Source organism: Artemia sp. Qi Xiang Cuo, chromosome 1, assembly GCF_049724085.1.
Source record: "Artemia sp. Qi Xiang Cuo chromosome 1, ASM4972408v1, whole genome shotgun sequence".
In the NCBI taxonomy this organism is placed as follows: Eukaryota; Metazoa; Arthropoda; class Branchiopoda; order Anostraca; family Artemiidae; genus Artemia; species Artemia sp. Qi Xiang Cuo.
The window spans coordinates 6,964,385-6,987,948 of NC_142794.1; the positions used below are offsets into that span (position 1 = coordinate 6,964,385).

Genomic DNA, 23,564 nt, shown 5'->3' on the forward strand with positions numbered 1-23,564 from the left:
ATAGTCGAAAGTGATTGGAGGGCAACTAGCCCCCCCCCCCCCACGCCCACCATTTCCCCAAACACATCCAATCAAGATTTTGATATAGCTATTTCGCTCAGCATAGTTGATTTCCAGATAGAAAATATGATTTGAGGAGGAAACTCCCCACAACCCTTGGGGCAAGGGTTTTAAGTTATGCCCTGAGGGCATATAAGAATGATGTTGGCACAATGTACTATTTATTTATTTTTTTCCTTTATAGCAGGGCACTTCATATGGAAGTGGTCATCGTAGAAACTTCAAAAGGGGCTCATACAATTGGAAAATAAGAGTTCTAGTGCCCATTTTAATAGTCGAAAGTGATTGGAGGGCAACTAGCCCCCCCCCCCCTCACAAATCATTCCCCAGAACATATCCAATCAAAATTTTGAGATAGCCATTTGGTTCAGCATAGTTGATTTCTAGACAGAAAATATGTTTTTGAGGAGGAAATTCCCCCACAACTCTCAGGGCAAGGGTTTTGAGTTATGCCCTTGGAGCATATAAGGTTTTTATAGAAGACGCTGTCGTAGAAACGTCTAAACTGGCCCATTCGACTGAAAATTTGAAGGTATTGTACCCTCTTGGATAGTCAAAAGTGATTAGAGGGCAACAAGCCCCCCCCCCACACCCATCATTCCCCAAAACACATCCAATCAAAATTTTGAGATAGCCATTTTGTTCAGCGTAGTTGATTTCCAGATATAAAATATGTTTTTTGAGGAGGAAACTCCCCCGCAACCCTCAGGGCAAGGGTTTTAAGTTATGCCCTGGGGCATATAAGGTTTTTATAGAAGTTTTTGTCGTAGAAATTTCAAGAAAGGCTCATTCGATTAGAAATTCAAAGGGCTAGTGCCCTTTTTAATAGTCAAAAGAGATTGGAGGGCAACTAGCACCCCCCATGCCCATCATTTCCCCAAACACATCCAATCAAAATTTTGAGATAGCCATTTTGTTCAGCATAGGCTAGTTGATTTCCAGATAGAAAATATGTTTTTAAGGAAGACACCCCCCACAGCCTTCAGGGCAAGGGTTTTAAGTTTTACCCTGGGGTCTTATAAGGTTTTTAAAGAAGGCGTTGTCGTAGAAACTTCAAAAAAAGCTCATTAGATTGGAAATTCAAAGGGCTAGTGCCCTTTTTAATACTCGAAAGTGATTGAAGGGCAACTAGCCCCCCCAAGCCCATCATTCCCCCAAACACATCCAATAAAAATTTTGCGATACCCATTTTGTTCAGCATAGTTGATTTCTAGATAGAAAATATGTTTTTGAGGAGGACACTCCCCCACAATCCTCGGGGCAAGAATTTTAAGTTATGCCCTGAGGGCATATAAGAACGATGTTGGCACAATGTTCTATCTATTACTTTTTTTTTTCCTTTAGAGCAGGGCACTTCATATTGAAGGGGTTGTCGTAAAAACTTCAAAAGGGGCTCATTCGATTGGAAATTGAGAGTTCTAATGCCCTTTTAAATAGTCGAAAGTGATTGGAGGGCAACTAGCCCCCCCCCACGATGTGGTCACAATGTGTTTTTTTCTTCAACATGCACTTTGTATCGAAGAAGTTGTGGTAGAAACTTCGAAAAGGGCTCATTCGATTGGAAATTGGGGTGGCTAGTGCCTTTTTTAATAGTCGAAAGGGATTGGAGGGCAACCAGCCCCCCCCCACCATTCCCCCAAACACACCCAATCAAAATTTTGAGATAACCAGTTTGTTCAGCGTAGTTGATTTCTAAATAGAAAATATGTTTTTGAGAAGGACACTCCCCCACAACCCTCAGGGCAAGGGTTTTAAGTTAAGCCCTGGTGGCATCTAAGGTTTTTGTAGAAGGCATTGTCATAGAAACTTCAGAAAAGGCTCTTTCGATTGGAAATTCTAAGGGCTAGTACCCTTTTTCATAGTTGAAAGTGATTGGAGGGCAACTAGCGCCCCCCCCCCCGCGCCCATCATTCCCCCAAACACATGCAATCAAAATTTTGAGACAGCCATTTTGTTCAGCGTAGTTGATTTCCAGATAGAAATTATGTTTTTGAGAAGGACAAACCCCCACAACCCTCAGGGCAAGGGTTTTAAGTTATGCCCTGGGGGCATATAAGGTTTTTATAAAACGTGTTGTTGCAGAAACTTCAAAAAAGGCTCATTCGATGGGAAATTCAAAGGGCTAGTGCCCTTTTTAATAGTTGAAAGTGATTGGAGGGCAACTAGCCCCCCCCCCACCCCCATTATTCCCCCCAACACATACAATCAAAATTTTGAGATAGCCATTTTGTTCAGCATAGTTGATTTCCAGATATAAAATATGTTTTTGAGGAGGAAACTCCCCCACAACCCTCAGGGCAAGGGTTTTAAGTTATGCCCTGGAGCATATAAGGTTTTTATATAAGGGGTTGTCGTGGAAACTTCAAAAAAGGCTCATTTGATTGGAAATTCGAATGACTAGTACTCTTTTTAAAAGTAGATAATGAATAGACGGTAGATAGCCCCCCCCCCACGACACTCAATTCCCTAATCACCTCTAAGCAAGATTTTGAGATGGCTATTGGGTTCAGTATTGATATCTTCGAGATAAAAAATTTGTTTTTTAGGAGCATACTCCCTCACTACCCTCAGGGCAAGGGTTTTCAGTTAAACCCTGGGGGCATGTAAGGTTTTATAGAAGGCGTAGTCGTAGAAACTTCAAAAAAGGCTCATTCGATTTGAAATTCAAAGGGCTAGTGCCCTTTTTAATAGTCAAAATGATTGTAGGGCAACTAGCCCCCTCCCCCCACGCCCACCATTTCCCCGAACACATCCAATCAAAATTTTGAGATAGCCATTTTGTTCAGCATAGTTGATTTCCAGATAGAAAATATCTTTTTGAGGAGGACACTCCCCCACAACCCTCGGGGCTAGGGTTTTAAGTTATGCCCTAAGGGCATATAAGAATGATGTTGGCACAATGTACTATTTATTTATTTTTTTCCTTTAAAACTGGGCACTTCATATGGAAGTGGTCATCGTAGAAACTTCAAAAGGGGCTCATACAATTGGAAAATAAGAGTTCTAGTGCCCATTTTAATAGTCGAAAGTGATTGGAGGGCAACTAGCCCCCCCCCACACAAATCATTCCCCAGAACACATCCAATCAAAATTTTGAGATAGCCATTTGGTTCAGCATAGTTGATTTCTAGACAGAAAATATGTTTTTGAGGAGGAAATTCCCCCACAACTCTCAGGGCAAGGGTTTTAAGTTATGCCCTTGGGGCATATAAGGTTTTTATAGAAGGCGTTGTCCTAGAAACTTCAAAACAGGTTCGTTCGATTGGAAATCCGAAGGGCTAGTACCCTTTTTAATAGTCGAAAGTGATTGGGGGGCAACAAGCCCCCCTCCCACGCCCCACATTCCCCCAAACACATCAAATCAAAATTTTAAGATTGCCATTTTTTCAGCATAATTGATTTCCAGCTATAAAATATTTTTTTGAGGAGGAAACTCCCCCACAGCCCTCAGGGCAAGGGTTTTAAGTTATGCCCTGGGGCATAGAAGGTTTTTATAGAAAGTGTTGTCGTAGAACCTTCAAAAAAGGCTCATTCGATTTGTAATTCAAAGGGCTAGTGCTCTAATAGTCAAAAGTGATTGGAGGGCAACTAGTCCCCCCCCCCCGCCCATCATTTCCCCAAACACATTCAATCAAAATTTTGAGATAGCCATTTTGTTCAGCCTAGTTGATTACCAGATAGAAAATATGTTTTTAAGGAAGACACCCCCCACAGCCCTCAGGGCAAGGGTTTTAAGTTATGCCCTGGGGGCTTATAAGGTTTCTATAGAAGGTGTTGTCGTAGAAACTTCAAAAAAGCTCATTAGATTGGAAATTTAAAGGGCTAGTGCCCTTTTTAATAGTCAAAAGTGATCGGAGGGCAACTAGCCCCCCCAGCCCATCATTCTCCCCAACACATCCAATAAAAATTTTGAGAAAGCCATTTTGGTTAGCATAGTTGATTTCCAGATAGAATATATGTTTTTGAGGAGGACACTCCCCCACAATCCTCGGGGCAAGAATTTTAAGTTATGCCCTGAGGGCATATAAGGACAATGTTGGCACAATGTACTATTTATTATTTTTTTCCTTTAGAGCAGAGCACTTCATATGGAAGGGGTTGTCGTAAAAACTTCAAAAGGGGCTCATTCGATTGGAAATTGAGAGTTCTAGTGCCCTTTTAAATAGTCGAAATTGATTGGAGGGCAACTAGCCCCCCCCCCCCACGATGTGGCCACAATGTGTTTTTTTCTTCAACAGGCACTTTGTACCGAAGGAGTTGTGGTAGAAACTTCGAAAAGGGCTCATTCGATTGGAAATTGGGGTGGCTAGTGCCTTTTTTAATAGTCGAAAGCGATTGGAGGGCAACTAGCCCCCCCATCATTTCCCCAAACACATCCAATCATAACTTCGAGATAGCCATTTTGTTCAGCATAGTTGATTTCCAGATAAAAAACGTGTTTTTGAGGAGGACACTCTCCCACAACCCTCAGGGTAAGGGGTGTAAGTTACGCCCTGGGGGCATATAAGGTTTTTATAGAACGCATTGTCATAGAAACTTCAGAAAAGGCTCTTTCGATTGGAAATTCTAAGGGCTAGTACCCTTTTTCATAGTTGAAAGTGATTGGAGGGCAACTAGCCCCCCCCCCCCGCCCATCATTCCCCAAAAAACATGCAATCAAAATTTTGAGATAGCCGTTTTGTTCAGCATAGTTGATTTCCAGATAGAAATTATGTTTTTGAGAAGGACACTCCCCGACAACCCTCAGGGCAAGGGTTTTAACTTATGCCCTGGGGCATATAAGGTTTTATAGAACGTGTTGTCGTAGAAACTTCAAAAAAGGATAATTCGATGGGAAATTCAAAGGGCTAGAGCCCTTTTGAATAGTTGAAAGTGATTGGAGGGCAACTAGCCCCCCCCCCCCACGTCCACTATTCCCCCAAACACATCCAATCAAAATTTTTAGATAGCCATTTTGTTCAGCGTAGTTGATTTCCAGATAGAAAATATGTTTTTGAGGAGGATACTCCCACACAACTCTCAGGGCAAGGGTTTTAAGTTATGCCCTGGGGGCATATAAGGTTTTCATAGAATGCGTTTTTGTAGAAACTTCAAAAAAGGCTCATTTGATTGGAAAATCAAAGGGCTAATGCCCTTTTGAATAGTTGAAAGTGATTGGAGGGCAACTAGCCCTCCCCCACGCCCATCATTCCCCCAAACACATCCAATCAAAATTTTGAGATAGCCATTTTGTTAAGCATAGTTGATTTTCAGATAGAAAATATGTTTTTGAGGAGGTCACTCCCCCAAAACCCTCAGGGCAAGGGTTGTGAGTTATGCCCTGGGGGCATATAAGGTTTTTATAGAAGGCGTTGTTGTAGAAGCTTCAAAAAAGGCTCTTAAGATTGGAAATTCAAAGGATTAGTGCCCTTTTTAAAAGTCGAAAGTGATTGGAGGGCAACTAAACCCCCCTCTCACGCCCACCTTTTCCCCAATCACATCCAATCAAAATTTTAAGATAGCCATTTTGTTCAACGTAGCTTTAAGTTCTGTAAATTAGGTCTTTGAGCATGACAACCCCCTCACAATCCTGAGGGCAAGGGTTGTAAGTTTTTCCCTGGGGGCTTATAAGGTTTTTATAGAACGCGTTATCGTAGAAACTTCAAAAATGGCTCATTTGATTAGAAATTGAAATGGCTAGAGCTCTTTTTTATAGTCGAAAGTATTTCGAAGGCAACTAACACCCCTTCTATGCCCACCATTTCCCCAAACACATCCAATCAAAATTTTGAGATAGCCATTTTGTTCCACACGGTTTAAAGTTCAGGAAATTATACTTTTGAGCAGGACACTCCTGCCACAGTCTTCAGGGCAAGGGTTATAAATGCTTGGATGTGAACCCCTGTGCCTTTCAAGAGCACTAACTTTCAAGGCACTTTTGCACACATCCTGTACCTGCTTTATTGCATCTTTTGTGAAAAATTCTGATGCAATCTTGATAACTGTATCTTTTTCTTTTGTAATGTTCTGCTCTAGGAAATTCAAAACTGTACACAAATGTATAGAAACGACCATTTTCTGGTGGTTTCCTTACAAGAGAAGTAAGGGAAGCATTGAAGGCTGACTACCTTGTTCTTGCAATTTTAGGGGCAAGTCTGGTGGGTATCATTGCTCTTGCTACCAACTCTCTCACCCCCTCTCCTTCTGCTTACTTTTCTCCTGCCACCTCTATTGCAGCATGATTGCCAATAAATATTGGATTTTGTAATTATATTCACGCTGCTTGATGGCTAAAGGAAATGTCTAATTCCTTGCTAAAAACCAGTCAGACAGGTTTCAAACAATATCACTATTAGCAACCTTCATTTGTTGAGTGATTGTAAAATAAGTTCATAAAAACTTGCCCAACAAAAATTTCCTTCAAACTATTCTATGATCTTCAGAATTGTCTATTGTGTGACTGACTACTGCCTTCTAGGATACATTTACCAATTAATTGTCTCTCTGAAAAAACTTAACCTTTTTTGCTGAAAAATTAAATTTCAGGCTGTCACTTATACAACATTAAGTTTGGTGAGAGAGTATTTGATCAGCTCTTTAGAGGGAAATACCTTATCAAAGTACAATAGAGATTCCTTATTTTATCCTTTTTTCAAATATAATATTTGAATTCAGATAATCTACATTACCCCTCCCCTGATGATTTAAATACAGGCTGTATCTAAATCATTTATCAGATTAAAGCTGTACCATACAGCCTAGGCTTCAGTGTATTTCTCCCTTTTTTGTCTCTCAATTCTTTGTATTTCTTTGTTAACTACCAACTAGTTGTATTTTTGACTTATTAAAAGCATTAGGCCTATCTTATTGCTAAAGGATGGTAAAATTCTAGTTTAGCTACTTTTGCTATCTTGGAAAGGGGTTAGGCTTGAAAATGAAGCTTTCAGTAATGAAACAAGGGCCAAAAACATACTCTGGGAAGGTATTACCAAGCTTGCATGTTAACCACCTTCTGATCTCTAAGTCTTAGAAATTTGCTTACTTGACAAGAGAAATTTTGACTACTTACCTATTGAAATTTTGACAAAACAATACTTTACGTTCATTTTCAGTGATTGCTTCCTTTTCAGTAAATTTTTCATTGTTCATATTATTGACTTATGAATAAAGTAGGCTAAACATACCACCCAATGCCTTTTTTAATGCTCTTTCTAATTACAATAATCATTTTTTTTTAGAAATGAATTTTTCCCCCACACCTATATATACCAATTCAAGGTATATATTTGCACATTAGGGGGGAAGAGGAAAGATTAACTTACTTCTCATTTACATCAGAAATAAAATTTACCCCAACCTGGCCATCCCCCCCCCCCTATGTGCAAATATGTACCCTGAAGTGGTATATATAGGGGTGGGGTAAAATTCATTTATGAAAAAATGATTATTATATTTGGAAAGAGCATAAAAAAGGCATTGAGTGGTATCTTTCTTCTTCTAATTCAAAGCAGGCAGACTATTCAGTTGGTACTATTTAGCCCTCTTCGTTTTGCTTCACTCTGTGGGCTACAGAGCTACTGTCTTTGTTGTCTCTTATTTATTAGATATTCTCAGATATCTTTCAGTAGATCTTTTGACTCAAAAAAGGCATTGAGTGGTATGTTTCTTCTTCTAATTCACAGCAAGCGGGCTATTCAGTTGGTACTATTTAGCCCTCTTCTTTTTGCTTCACTCTGTGGGCTACAGAGCTACTGTCTTGGTTGTCTCTTATTTATTAGATATTCTCATATATCTTTCAGTAGATCTCTTGACTCAAGGAGTTCAAATATAAGATGACAGATATCGATTCCTGTGCTCTGTGTGCAGGTATAGTTGACTAGGCTCTTGGCTGATAGTGAGATTTTGTGGTGTTTGAAGCATATTAACAGTTTACAAAGCAAGGTATGTTGTGCAGACGTCAACATATTACATTCAAATAGGCAATGGTCAATTGTTTAATTATTCATATTACAATGCCTGTAAAGAGGGGACTGGTGAGTTGAACCACTTGAATTAGAAAAATTATATGAGAATGCAAGGAAATTTAGTCTATTTGTTCAAGAACAAAATCAATGATAAATTTTAGAAAGATACTTATTGGGAAAGGGGAAAAGGGGAGTGTTACTCTTATTAAAATTAATATCTGATAGCCTCCATTGGTAGACATTTCTGATTGGAATTGGTCTCCCACTCGGCTAGTCAATATTTAAAGAATTGTTTGCTATTTCATTAGCCTGATGATTACCACTTATGCCCAAGTGGCTAGGAATGTACTGAAAATAAGTTTTTATGCCACTTGAAGCAAGATTATCAATAATACTGAGACAATGATAAGTGTCAATGTCCAACTTATATTGAGGAGCTGGGGCCAGCAACTCAAGGCTTGATAGAGAGTCGGAATATATGATAATATTATTTGAATTTGCAATCAAAGGTTGTTTAAGGTGTTCTAATGCCATGATTATGGCATTTAACTCAGCAGACATTATAGATAAATTATTATATAATCTCTCACCCATTGCAATTTTCAGGTGAGGAAGGAAAACACCACTGGCAACCTTCTCATTCATTTTTGACCCATCAACAAAGCCATCAACAAGAGCATAAAAAAGGCATTGAGTGTTATGTTTCTTCTTCTAATTCACAGCAGGCGGGCTATTCAGTTGATACTATTTAGCCCTCTTCTTTTTGCTTCACTCTGTGGGCTACAGAGCTACTGTCTTGGTTGTCTCTTATTTATCAGATATTGTCAGATATCTTTCAGTAGATCTTTTGACTCAAGGAGCTCAAATACAAGATGATAGATATCGATTTCTGTGCTCTGTGTGCAGGTATAGTTGGCTAGGCTCTTGGCTGATAGTGATATTTTGTAGTGTTTAAAGCATTTTAACAGTTTACAAAGCAAGGTATGTTGTGCAGACGTCAACATATTACATTCAAATAGGCAATGGTCAATTGTTTCATTATTCATATTACAATGCCTGCAAAGAGGGGACAGGGGAATTGAACCACTTGAATTAGAAAACTTATATGACAATGCAAGGAAATTTAGTCCATTTGTTCCAGAACGAATTCTATGATAAATTTTAGAAAGATACTTATTGGGAAAGGGGGAAAGGATAGGATTAATCTTATTAAAATTAATATCTGATAGCCTCCATCGGTAAATATATCTAATTGGGATTGGTCTCCCACTCGGCTGGTCAATATTTATAGAATTTTTTGCTATTTCATTAACCTGATGATTACCACTTATGCCAGAGTGGCTAGGAATGTACTGAAAATAAATTTTTATGCCACTTGAAGCAAGATTATCAATAATACTGAGACAATGACAAGTGTCAATGTCGAACTTATATTGAGGAGCTGAGGCCAGCAACTCAAGGCTTGATAGAGATTCGGAATATATGATAATATTATTTGAATTTGCAATAAAAGGTTGGTTTTTTTTAAGGTTTTCTAATGCCATGATTATGGCATTTAACTCAGTAGAAATTATAGATAAATTATTATATAGTCTGTCACCCATTGCAATGTTAAGGCGGGAACGCAAAGCACCACTTACGACCTTCTCATTAATTTTTGACCCATCAACAAATATTTGGAAGTGATTTTTATAGGTGATTTTATTAGGTTCAGCAAATTTCTTCTGGACAAAAGCGATGGGGGTTAAATCTTTAGTTCTGTTTGAGAAATCAATATTTATTATGGGGATTGACCAATTTCATCGAGGGGATTGAGGGAAAGTAGGTGCAATAGACTTTACGGGTACAGGAAACTTCTTCTGAATGTTGGTATACTCATTTACAATCCCTTTATATATGGCTGGATTTCTTCACCAATTCTGTAGGTTGTGTGAGCTATTAGATTAAATTTTTGTAAGCTGTTTTATTAAGAAAGTGCTACGTCTTATCCTCCTTGTTGTTAATCCACTCCCCATAAACAGAAACTTGATGCTTTTGTGATTCCTGAGACCAAATATGAGACGTTATATTTCATTTAATATTTTTTCAACTTTATGTATCAGGGTCTTTGCCCATGCACCAAAGACGATGTTCCCATAGTCAATATGGGGTCTTATATTGGACTTATAAAACTGGAGTAATGTTTACTCCTTACAGCCCCAGGGTGTGGAAAGAAGTCTTTTTAGTATATTTGTTTTTCTATAGCATTTTTTTATTGTGTTTGAAATGTGGAGGTGGAAATTAAGTCTTTGGTCAAGCATGAGACCTAGGTAATTAATATGATTATCTTCTGAAAATAGTTGTTTTATTTAGAGTTAGTTTTGCATTAACATGGTTTCGCTTCCGGTGAAATTGGATTATTTTTGACTTGGTGGGTGCAATGGGTATATCTGAATGTTGAGAGAATTTTTCAAACTGGAAAAGTGACTTTTGCAGATTTGACAGTGCTATCTGAAAGGTGTTGCCAGATGACCATAGCACCAGATCATCAGCATATTGTAGATTCGTGTGGGGTAGGTTCATGTCCCAGAGATATAGGGCAAATAGGAGGCAACTGAGGACTGCTCCCTGAGGTAGGCCTTGGGTTATTGTCTTTTGGGGTGAAGAGGCTGAACCAACACAAACAATGAAACTTCGCCCTTCTATGAAGGATTTAATAAAAGATACTAGCGTAGGCTGTACTCCAAGGTTTGCAAGTTTGTTTAAAAGGATTTGGTGGTTTACATTGTTATATGCCCCTTCAAAATCTAGGAAAGCTGCAACTAGAACATTATTTTTTGAGAAAGATTCATTGATTGAATTTGTTAGCAAAATGAAAGCATCTGTTGAGGAGTGGTGTTTCCTGAATACAGTTTGAGTGTGAGGGATCATATTATTTTTTTCAACAAACCAGAGGAGTCTGTGATAGATCATTTTCTCCATTATTTTCCCCATCACAGGAGTAATCATTATGGGCCTATAAGACTCAGGGTTATCTTTTGGTTTATTTTTCTTCAGGATTGGTAGGAGGGACAAACATTTCCATATATTGGGGAACCTAGAAGATGCCCAAGCGTGATTATAACAATTTAGCAATTCTTGTTTGTATGAAGGTGTGAGATTCTTTATCCATGTAGGGTGTATATTGTCATAGCTGCCGCTAGTTTTGGTCCTAATATGATGTATTGCATTATTCAATTCCTGGATTTAAAATGGATTAGTTATGTACTCGGATCCTGGGCGTGGTTGGTAACTTGGGTTCATAGGAATTGTGGACAGTTTGCTTTGATTATTTTATGTTAGCTTATTAACAAAGAGAGTTGCAAATAGGTTAGCTTTTTCATTATCATTGTCATAATGGGTTTTTTTATGCATAAGCTCATACAGGAGTGGGTTGAGGGAAGTCTTTTTCCCACAGATGTGGCTTATGACTTAATGTATAATTGGCTCATGTGTTTCTCTGTAGAGATGATTTGCAAAATTTTTCCAGGATTTATATTTAGCATCTATTATAGTCCTTTTTAGATTAGATTCTACTTGTAATTTTTTAAATATGTAGTAGGTGATGTTTTTTTTATGAATTCTGTCCTAGCTGCCTTTTTTATACTCCATTTATTTAGGCACTCATTTGTCCACCATGCTTTAGGAATTTGTTTAGGGAATGTTTTCTTAGGTGTTGTCCTGGGGATAGCATGATTAGCTGTATTTATTAGTAAAGATGTCAAGGCTTCAGCATGTGTGTCAACTGTTGTGTAAGAAATGCATGAACTTTAGGTGAAACTTGTAATTTCATCATTTAGCTTATTTTGGAACATAGACCAATTTGCTTTAGTGTTGATATATTTGGAGGTATGAGATAAAGTTTCAGCAGGTTCATTTAGGGAGCAGACTATAGCAAAGTGGTCAGTACATAGACTATCAATTTTATTTATGTAAATTTTGTTCAAAAATTTAATGACACAATTTGTAGGTCAATTGTGGAGAATCTGCCACTTTTGGGGTTGAAATATGTATTCAGGTTTGGAGGGGTAGCAACAGCTAATTCATTATTAATTGAAGTCATATACTCAATGAATTTACCAGCTTTATCTGCTGGTTTATTCCCCCACAAAAGGCTGTGGGCATTGAAATCTCCACAAATAATGATATTTTTTAACATATTAGAATTATTTATATAATTAAAGAAATCCTTGGCATCTGTAGTTTGGCCATTGGGGTTATAAAAGCTTATGATATAGGTTTTTAAATTATTCAGCCAAACACTGATACCAATTACATCAACATTATTTGCAAAATCTGAAAAATTGATGCCACAAAATTTCATGTTATTTTTAACTAATAAAGCTACCCCACCTCCTTTTCTCTCTGAAAATCTATCCTTTCTGAGGATAGTACATCCCAGAGACCTAATTTGTTGATTTTGGGTTAAATGAGTTTCCTGAAGGCAAGCAATATTAATGGAATTATTATTCATAAAAGATATTAGTTCATTTAGCTTATTTTCTGTGAGTGATCTTACATTCCATTGGAGTATTGATATATGTTGTGTTGTTGATTTATTCTTCATATGACTGTGTATCAATGTTCAGCTTTGTTAAAAGTAAAGCAAGATCTTTTTTTGCTTGAATGAGCATATCATCTGGGATGTAGATTTTTGCCAATTCTGCAATGATTTTGTTTTCTGTAGTTGATATATGTTCATGGCCTGAACTGCATTACAGTTTAGAATGAATAAGCATATATTTGGGGATTGCATTTTTGGTTGTGAATCCTGTTTGTTGGTTAAGGGATTGATTCCTGGTAGTGTTTCTGGTTTGTTTCTTCTTGGGAGGGGGGGCCAGGCTGACCTCATCTCACCAGACAAGGAGGCTTGTTGGCTTGGTGATTCCTTCTGATAGGGATTTGAGCTAGAGGGCTTAGAAGATGGTGTTTTATATGGGGTGCTTGATGCATTGGGGGCATTTGACTTGGGGGTTTTGGTTGGTTTCATTACAGGCTTTATTTGGTATTGTTGGGCGGCATTTGCTTCCATTGCTGCAAAGGGGTATGGGATGGCCTTTTCTGTTGATATTTGGAGTGTTAGAGCTCTATTCTTGTATGCAGGTCATAATGATTTAATTTTAGCTTCAGGTGGGCCTTTGCAATTGATGCATGTAGGCTGGGTGTTGTTGCAAGTTGTCAACGCTTTATGATGGTAGCCTTTACAGTTACTGTACTCTTGGATAATTTCATTACATTTGTTTGTCGTGTGTCCCAGTTTGTGACACTTCTGACACTGGATAGGCTTAGGTTTGTATTCCTTTTGTGGTTTGATTTGCCCAAATAGGAATAATTTTTCGGGGATATTTCTTTTTTCCATCAGTTTGAATAAGAATGATCTAATATTTTTTAGGTGATTTGAGTGAGGTTTGTCAAGTTGAGTATCGCCCTCAATTTGGATCATGTGTCCAGTTCTAACAGATAGGCCTTATTTTAAATCATGTGTGGATGTATCAGGGGGACCAGTACGAACAAATAACTTTCTAGGTAAGTGGTTTTGGGTTCCAATTAGATGCAATAAGTTGAGTATTCAGAAGGGATTTTAGGCTAATTATTGTATCTACTGATTTCTGAGCTTCTACAGCTATTAGCAGAGATCCATCACGGTTAATTTTAAGAGAGAGAACATTGATTTTAGCAATTTAAAAATTACAACTCTTATTGCAGTGATCATTTTTATTTTAAAGGGGGTAGTAGGAGTAATTTTAAGGTAAATCCCTAAGTTTTTGGAGGGAGGATCTTGGGAAGGGAGAAGGAAAATGCTTTTGATTGGGGAGATTTTTTTCCTTTTTTTAGAGCTGCTAGAGAGCACCTCTTGAAACCCATTATCATCATTTATGGTTACATTAGCCCCTACACTTATCATTGTCCTATTCTCCAAATTGGAGCTATCAATTGAACTTTGAGATAGTGTGCTTGACCAGCCAAGATGGGTATCTTTCACTATGGCACTTTCACTGGAATTTGATTTGGGATCTGGTGGGAATTTTTTTTTTTGGAGGACTTCTAAACATTGCCTATTGGAAAAAGCTTTAAACAAAAAAAAAAAAAAAAAAAACAAGAAGGGAAAATAGAATGACATCAAACCATGTGCACTACACTATAGGGAGGAGAAAGACCACAGTATAGCCCTGAAGATAATTTGAGCAAGATTGGTTTGGTACAATTGCTGATTAGAAGCAATAATAATTCACAAGAAAATATATTTTAATTTTCTTATAAGGTTGCTGTTGCTGTGATATTTCAATATGACTGGTATATGGTATGTTTACTTTTATTGTAATTCAATAATATGAATAGCAAAAAATTTACCCCTTTGTCTGTGGTTTTAACTCTGAAAATGTGATTCCTGGTATTTTAGTAGAATTTTAAGCCATATCAATGGTTTTTTTCAAAATTTAGGAAGTGTATTCACATATCTTTAAAACCTTATAAATTGGGATTGAGCAAAGTTCTGGAGCTGAAAACAGTTTTATTTTACTTCATTTAAGCAGAAAATTTCTGGTGCTAAGTTTACCTTTCATAACACAAAGATTTTTAAAGATCATCAAAGGTAACTATCCTCTAGAGGGAGAAGGAATAGAGAATGCTTGAAAATATCTTCCTAGGACATATCTCAGTCTGTAGACCCATCCCTGAAAATTTCATTCTCCTATCCTAACCCCTTTCCAATATAGTAAAAAGTAGCTAAACAAGAATTTTATGAGGTAAACCTCTACTTTAGCTACTTTTGGCTATCTTGGGAAGTGGTTAGGTTAGAAAAATGAAACTTTCAGGGATAGGTCTACAGGCTAAAGTATGTCCCTAGAAGCTATTTTGAAGTACCTACCTCCACTCCTTCTCCTTGTAGAAGGTCATGACCCTTAAAAATCTGTGTATTTTGAAAGTGAAACCTTGCAAAATAGATCTTCTGCTTAAATGAAGTATAACAAAATGGATTTTAGATCTACAACTTTGCTCAATTCCAATTTATAAGGTTTTAAAGATATGCAAATACACTTTCTAAATTTTGAAAATAAAACATTGATATGGCTTAAAATTCTACTCAAATAACAGGAATGGAATTTTCAGAACTAAAGCCAGAGTAAAAGAAACTAATAACAGAAAATTAAGGTAAAATGTTGTTTTGCCAAAATTTCAATGGGTAATAGACCTGTCATGTAGACAAATTTCAGGACCCTCTAGAGGAAGAAGGAATGGAGATAAGTATTTCAAAATACCTTCCCAGGACATATTTTAGCCTGTAGACTGATCCCTGAAAGTGTTATTTTCCTAACATAACCCCTTTCCAAGATAGCCAAAAGTAGAGGGATACCACCAGATGGCTAATTTGACAGTGTCTATATATATACAAATCTTTAAATTAGCCAACTGGCCAACCAGTATTTTAAGCATAGGAGTCCAGCTGGACAAAAGGAAACATATTAAGAAAAAAATTCTTACTCTATAATATGTAGAATAATCCTAGTTAACATGTTTTGCAGGGAGAGAGCCTTTATCTTCACTTCCTTGCTTGTTTTTCTAAGAAATTCATGAATATCTTAGAGCCTATATATTCACAGAATATATACCCCCCCCCCCTAATGTGTAAATAGGCTATATACCTAGGTTTGCATCCTTAATATAAATATAACATCTATTTCCATCATAAATGAACTTTACTCCCATATTAGTCATGTACTGGATGTCCAAAAGTAGGCCTAGCTAAAGTAGAATTTTACCCTTTTACCATTCCTTAGCAATCAGATAGGCCAAATGCTTTTAGTAAGTCAAAAATACATCTAGTTGGTAATTAACAAAGAAATAAAAAGCATTGAGAGACAAAAAAAAGAGAAAGAAACTGAAGCCTAGGTTGTATGATACAGCCTTAGTCTGATAAATGATCAAACTAAGATTTTTAAACTAAGCTAGAGCTTGGAACAATTTCAGTTTAAGAGGCATTCACAAGCGTGTCTAGCTAGAATCCCATGTCTAGACACGTGTCTAGCCAGAATCCAATGTCTAGGCAATGACTGTTCACATGTAAAATTTGGTGCTTAGCTAAAACTACAAATTTAGTTTCAAATTGTCATTTCTAGCCAATCAACAGAGCTTATGCAGGCAAAACTTTCAAATATTGTAATCCCTATTTTTACTGTCACAAGCTAACGGATGAGATAAGCAAAACAATTGCCTTAGTGTGCTTCATTGTTGTATATTTGCCTAAAATGAAAAAAACAATTAATGAGACAACAAAAATTAAATTTCAGTTTACAAATGTAAACAAAAATGATGAAAATAGTGGATCTTGACACATTCTGACTGGCTGTAATCGAAAATCCTAACATTGAGTTCTAGAGGCTAGAACTCAATGTCTAGCCAAGTGCCTTGTCTAGCATGTCTAGCTAAGTGTCGAATTTCACTTGTGAAAGGTCATTGCCTAGACATTGGATTCTTGCTAGACACGTGTCTAGACATGGGATTTTTAGCTAGACACGCTTGTGAACGCCGCTTTAATGAATAGATAGATATTATACAATAACTGTTAAAAAGATGAACTCACAGCTGAAAGTTGGAAAATCCTTCTCCTTTTCCAAAATTTGTCAAAATCACGCCTTGCACGAAGAACAGTACTAGTAAAAACCATTCCTGAATTTATATATTTGTTTTGTTGATCTAGAACGCTTTTTGACACTAAAATCCTATTTTAAACAGTTAGACAACAACGAGATAAAGTTTTAAAAAATTCGCGCGAAGTACAGTACTGCCTTTTCACTTTGAAAAACAAATTACTCAAACCCGAAAGTGTGAGAAAACACGATATCCCACAAGATTCGAAAAGATGAGAATTTGCATCATAATTTTCTGAAAAGATAAGGAGTAAAACAAATTTTCACAAAAAAAATAATAGCCTCTAATAAAATTCTGCCAATAAAATTCACTGTCTGAGAGTTTGGTACCCCCCGTCCGCAATAAAAACCCATTGACCTTCTATCCTGTCCTTATAAGAATTTTCAAGGAATATAATGCTGTACAACCTTAGTAATACTTAAAATATTTTTTTTATAATACCTCTTCATTTTGTATAGAGAGTGTATATGCTAAAGGACGAATGTGACACCTTATGGGAGCATTACCTCTGAAACAAGACTATTACTACTGCTACTAAAAACTCACCAAAGCACCAGGCCACCTGAGGCCAACACAGCTACGCACGCTCCTCCTCCATCCGAATCTATTTAAAACCTCCCTCTTTACACCCTCCCAGGTTGTTTTCATTTCCTTTAAATCTTTCTTTATGACGTCCTCTCCACCCCAGACGAGGACGACCTGCTTTCCGTTTAGCCCTAGTCGGTTGGCTGAAAAGGAAAATCTTTGGCAATCTGTCATCCGTAGAACGTGCTCTAGCCATATCAACCTATCTCTCCTTATAGCCATAAAAAGTAAGATGGAACTACACTTTTTATACAGCCTACTGTTTGGAATACGGACAGTCAAGTGGATACCCAAAACAATGCGTAGCTAATTTCTCTGGAGAATATCGAGCAAATCTTCAACCATCTTTTGAAATGCCCATGCTTCAGAAGTGTATTTGACCACTGTCAACACTGTAGCTTCCAATATTTTAATCTTAGTTTTTAGACTTATCTTCCTATTTTTCCAAACTTTTTTTAACTGTGAAAAAACATCCCGAGCTATGGCTATTCTACTTTTAACATCTTCACTGCTCCCGCCGTCTTTACTAATATACTACCAAGATAGGTGAAGCTGTCCACCTGATCTATCTTTTCATTGCCCAATGTCACCTTTTCATCATTAGTTATTCCTAGAATTAGCGACTTAGTCTTCTTGACATTAATTTTCAAACCTATTCTTACACCCTGAACTCGCAAAACCTCTAAATTTTATTCATTTTGCTCGTGCTTTCATTTATGATGCTTTAACCATCAACATATTCCAAGTTCAGGAAAGTTTTTCCTCCCTATTTGATTCCGTGTTCTCTTATTGCCTTTCTTCTGCTCCTTAAGACATAGTGTATCAAAATCATCCATACAAAGGATGATAGAACACAAACCTGTTCAACTTCTGATTTAATACAAAACCAGCTGCTAACCTCGTTTCCTATTTTAACCGCACCCATGTCATTCTCTTACATAGCGCTACTCACTTTAATGTATTTGTCTCATATACGATACAACGATAATACCTTCGCTAAAGCTCTTTGATCAACAGAATCAAACCCTTGCTCACAATCTATAAAACTTAAAACCCAAGGTATTTGGCAACTCAGGCACTTCTAAGGGATTAGGCACGCCTAAGAGTGAAAATTTGGTCGACACATCCTCTACTCTTTTTAAAACCGCATTAATTTCCTCTTATAACTTTGTCTCCAGCATCTCTCAGTCTCAAAAGTATCAAATTACTAAGTTATTTGCCACCTACAGAGACTAAGCTAATACCTTGATAATTATCACACTCACTCTTATCACCTTTCATATACAATGGTTTAATTAGGGTTTTCCTAAAATTGCTAGGTGCTTCTTCTTTTCCAAAAATCATATTCATGATCTTCAGTAACTTATTTCTAACCTTAGAGCAACTCTATTTTAAAACACTCATTTACCGCACTTTAAGCACATGGAGCCTTATTATTTTTTGATCCTTTTAGTACTTCTACTAATGGAAAGTCTGAAAGTTCTTGCCTTAGCAAAGAGTTTTTGGTGGAATATAAGCTTTTCATTAATTTTGAACAATACACTGTGATTACCAATCTCAAAATTTCCCCTCAATACCATTCTTTCCTTGCTTGGGTCAAACAGTTTTTGCAACACAAAATGACAGAAATTAGATTTTTCTATGGTCCAATCTTTTTGCTATTTCCAAAGTACCTAGAATTTTTATTTTCCCTCCTTCGCGATATTCTACAAACATTGTTTCAAAATGATCATCCCTGGAAAAAAGCAAACAGATAAACACGCACTCGTTATCAAGTCTTTGGGGGGAAATGCCAAGTTCTGCCATTTTTGTACAATGAACTTAAAACTCTTTTGACAAATATTTCGCCCGTAGCTTAGTATTGATCATTTAAATTTTAATCAATTTTACACCTTTCGGATTATCGAAAAAAAAAACAATTGAGAAATATTTCACCCGTAGCTTAGTATTGATAATTTAAATTTTAATCAATTTTACACATTTCAGATTATCGAAAAAAACAATTCTTTAAATTTATTTATAGCTATCAGGATTCTAATTTTTTAGAGTTGTGGTTGTCATTGAAACATTTTGCTATTTACCTACAGTTTGTTACCGTGCACTGACTGAAACAAAACCTATTTGACATAAAAATGTTCTTTATACTTTAATTTTAAGGTTTTAAAACAGAAAAAATAGAAAGAAAAGGCAAAAAATAGAAATTCAGTAACAAGGATATTTATCCTGTATCTGTTTCTGTTGGTGTTAAAGGTCAAAGTCTATTTATCTTGAACAGGACAAAAATTGTAAAAAAAATCTAAAAATGAAGAAATAACGTTTTGGCACCTTAAAGATCAAACACAACTTATCATAAATGTTGTGGTTGTAGTTTAAAGAAATTGATGAGTAGTAGCAAAGTCATTCATGATATTCTATTTCATGTGAAAGACTGATACCTTACATAAAGACCTTAAACAGTAGGCCTCTACTGTGGAAACAATAAATAAGTAAAAAGAATGCGGCTTTTTTAATATTTAATGTAAAAAATTGTTTTCGAGGCAGAGAGAGGTGACTCATCTAAAGAGAAATATAAGTTTTAGTCATTTTTTCCAAGAATGAGAGAAAATTTTGTTCTACCTTTATGTCAAATTTTGCAATTATTCATTTTAAGAATATGCAAAAGCTATTAATACAGCCTCTCATTTTCAGAGGCATTGCGTTGTGCGAAGTGATTCAATTATCCCCACATATGGATGTAGTCAACAGAAAAATAGCCACTCTTATAATAAACTCATACGGTATTACTAATGGTGACATAGCATCGGCCATTAATGTACTATTATAGTTTCCCATATGCATAAATTTTACCCCAGACAGCCCCTTTCAAGTTTGTGTTTTGTAAGAGCTTGACCAAAAACAAAATTCCTGATTGGCTCAAATCATTCTTTCATAAAGCCGAAAATTATTTTAGTATCTTTTTACTTGGCAACTAGACTGTCTTTATTGGAGAAACCAGAAGAACTTCATAAATTAGGCCTAGGCTTCTAAGGAAGTGTCACAACAACAACAGCAACCGTACAAGAAAATCGAAATATATTTTCTTGATTATTATCGCTTCTAATCAGTAGTTGTACCAAACCTATCCTGCTCAAGTTATCCTCAGGGCTATACTGTGGTGTTTATCCTTCCCATAGTATAGTGCAGACGGTTTTATATCATATATTTTCCCTTCTTATTTTAGTTTTATATTTGTGTTTAAAGCTTTTTCCAATCGGCAATGTTCAGAAGTCCTCCAAAAAAAAACGTCCCCCCAGATCCCAAATCAAATTCCATAGTGAAAGATACCAATCATGGCTGGTCAAGCACATTATCTGAAAGATCTAATGATGGCTCCGATTCGGAGAATAGGACAATGATAACTGTAGGTCCTAATGCAACCATAACTGATGATAATGGGTTTCAAAAGGTCCTCTCTAGAAGCTCTAAAAAAAGGAAAAAAATCTCCCCAATTAAAAGCATTTCCCCTCTCCCTGCCCAAGATCCTCCCTCCAAAAACTTATGAATTTACCTTAAAATTACACCCACTACCCCCTTTGAAATAAAATTGATCACTGCAATAAGAGTTGCAATTTTTAAATTGCTTAAATCAATGTTTTCTCTTAACATTAACCGTGATGGATCTCTTCTAATAGCTGTAGAAGATCAGAAATCAGCAGATACAATAATTAACCTTAAATCCCTTCTGAATATCCCAATTATTGCATCTAATTGGAACCCAAAAAAATCACCAACAAAAATTGTAGTTTATAATGTTCCTCCAGATATATCTACTCAGGAGTTAAAAGAAGGCCTCTCAGATAGGGTTGGAAACACAATCCAGTTGAGGATGTTACCCAACTTGGAAAACCTAACTCTACTGGCCTAAAAACTAGTAGATCCTTCTTATTCACACTAAAGGATAAAATTGATATCCCAGAAAAATTATTCCTATTTGGGCAAATCAAACCACACAAGGAATACAAACCTAAGCCTATTCAGTGTCAGAAGTGTTTCAAACTGGGACACACGACAAACAAATGCAATGAAATTCTCCAAGAGTGTAGTAATTGTAAATCTTTCCATCCTAAAGAGCTGACAACTTGCAAAAACACCCAGCCTACATGCATCAATTGCAAAGGTCCACATGAATCTACAAATAAATCATTATGCCCTGCATTCAAGATAAGAGCTCTAACACTCCAAATATCAACAGAGAAGGCCATCCCATACCCCTTTGCAGCAATGGAAGCAAATGCTGCCCAACAATACCAAATAAAGCCTGTAATGAAACCAACCAAAACCCCCAAGACAAATGCCCCAAATGCATCAAGCACCCCATATAAAACAACATCTTCTAAGCCCCCTAGCTCAAATCCCTATCAGAAGGAATCACCAAGCCAGCAAGCCTTGTTTTCTGGTGAGATGAGGCCAGCCTGGCCCTCCCTCCCAAGAAGAAACAAACCAGAAACACTACCTGGAATCAATCCCTTAACCAACAAACAGGATGCACTACCAAAAATGCAATCCCCAAATATATGCTTATTCATTCTAAACTGTAATGCAGTTCAGGCCATGAACATACATCAACTACAGAAAACAAAAATTATTGCAGAATTGGCAAAAATCTACATCCCAGATGATATGCTCATTCAAGCAAAAAAAGATCTTGCTTTACTTTTAACAAAGCTGAACATTGATACACAGTCATATGAAGAATAAATCAACAACACAACATTTATCAATACTCCAATGGAATGTAAGATCACTCACAGATAATAAGCTAAATGAACTAATATCATTTATGAATAATAATTCCATTAATATTGCTTGCCTCCAGGAAACTCATTTAACCCAAAATCAACAAATTAATTCTCTGTGATATACTATCCTGAGAAAGGATAGATCTTCAGAGAGAAAAGGAGGTGGTGTAGCTTTATTAGTTAATAATAATATAAAATTTTGTGGCATCAATTTTCCAGATTTTGAAAATGATGTTGATGTAATTGGTATAAGTGTTTGGCTGAATAATTTAAAAACCTACATAATAAGCTTCTAGAACCTTAATGGCCAAACTTCAGATGCCAAGGATTTCTTTAATTATATAAATAATTATAATATGCAAAAAAATATCATTATTTGTGGTGATTTCAATGCTCACAACCTTTTGTGGGGGAATAAACCAGCAAATAATGCTGGTAAATTTATTGAGCATATGATTTCAAATAATAATGAATTAGCTGTTGCTACCCCTCCAAACCTAAATACATATTTTAACCCCAAAAGTGCCAAATTCTCCACAATTGACCTACAAATTGTGTCTTTAAATTTTTTGAACAAAATTTACATAAATAAAATTGATAGTCTGTGTACAGACCACTTTGCTATAGTTTGCTCCCTAAATGAACCTGCTGAAACTTCTTCTCATACTTCCAAATATATCAACACTAAAGCAAATTGGTCTATTTTCCAAAATAAGCTAAATGATGAAATTACAAGTTTCGCCCAAAGTTCATGCATTTCTAACACAACAGTTGACACACATGCTGAAGCCTTGACATCTTTACTAATAAATACAGCTAATCCTGCTATCCCCAGGACAACACCAAAGAAAACATTCCCTAAACAAATTCCTAAAGCATGGTGGACAAATGAGTGCCTAAATAAATGGAAGATAAAAAAGGCAGCTAGGACAGAATTCATAAAAAAACCAACACCTACTACATATTTAAAAAAATTACAATCAGAATCTAATCTAAAAAGGACTATAATAGATGCTAAATATAAATACTGGAATAATTTTGCAAATAATCTCTCCAGAGAAACGCATGAGCCAATTATACATAAAGTCATAAGCCACATATGTGGGAAAAAGACTTCTCCCAACCCACTCCTGTATGACCTTTTACATAATAATACCCATTATGACAACGATATTGAAAAGGCTAACCTATTTGTAACTCTTTTTGTTAATAAGCTAACATCAAAAAATCAAAGCAAACTGTCCACAATTCCTATGAACCCTAGTTACCAACCACACCCAGGATCTGAGTACATAACTAATCTATTTTCAATCCAGGTATTGAATAATGCAATACATCAAATTAGGTCCAAAACTAGCAGCAGCTATGACAATATACACTCCATATGGATAAAGAATCTCACACCATCATATAAACAAGAACTGCTAAATTGTTATAATCACGCTTGGGCATCCTCTAGGTTCCCCAATATATGGAAATGTTCATTCCTCCTACCAATCCTAAAGAAAAATAAACCAAAAGATAACCCTGA

General features: G+C 36.4%; 1 protein-coding gene across 1 annotated transcript in view; it reads right to left on the reverse strand.

Moving 5' to 3' along the window:
• mRpL20 (mitochondrial ribosomal protein L20) overlaps positions 1 to 16,769 on the reverse strand; it is a 39,045-nt gene extending 22,276 nt beyond the window's left edge. Inside the window, exon 1 of the mRNA XM_089093366.1 lies at positions 16,603 to 16,769. Coding sequence (XP_088949492.1) covers positions 16,603 to 16,686 — 84 coding nt within the window. The 5' untranslated portion in view covers positions 16,687 to 16,769. The remainder of the gene's footprint in view (positions 1 to 16,602) is intronic.
• Positions 16,770 to 23,564: the final 6,795 nt, after the last annotated feature.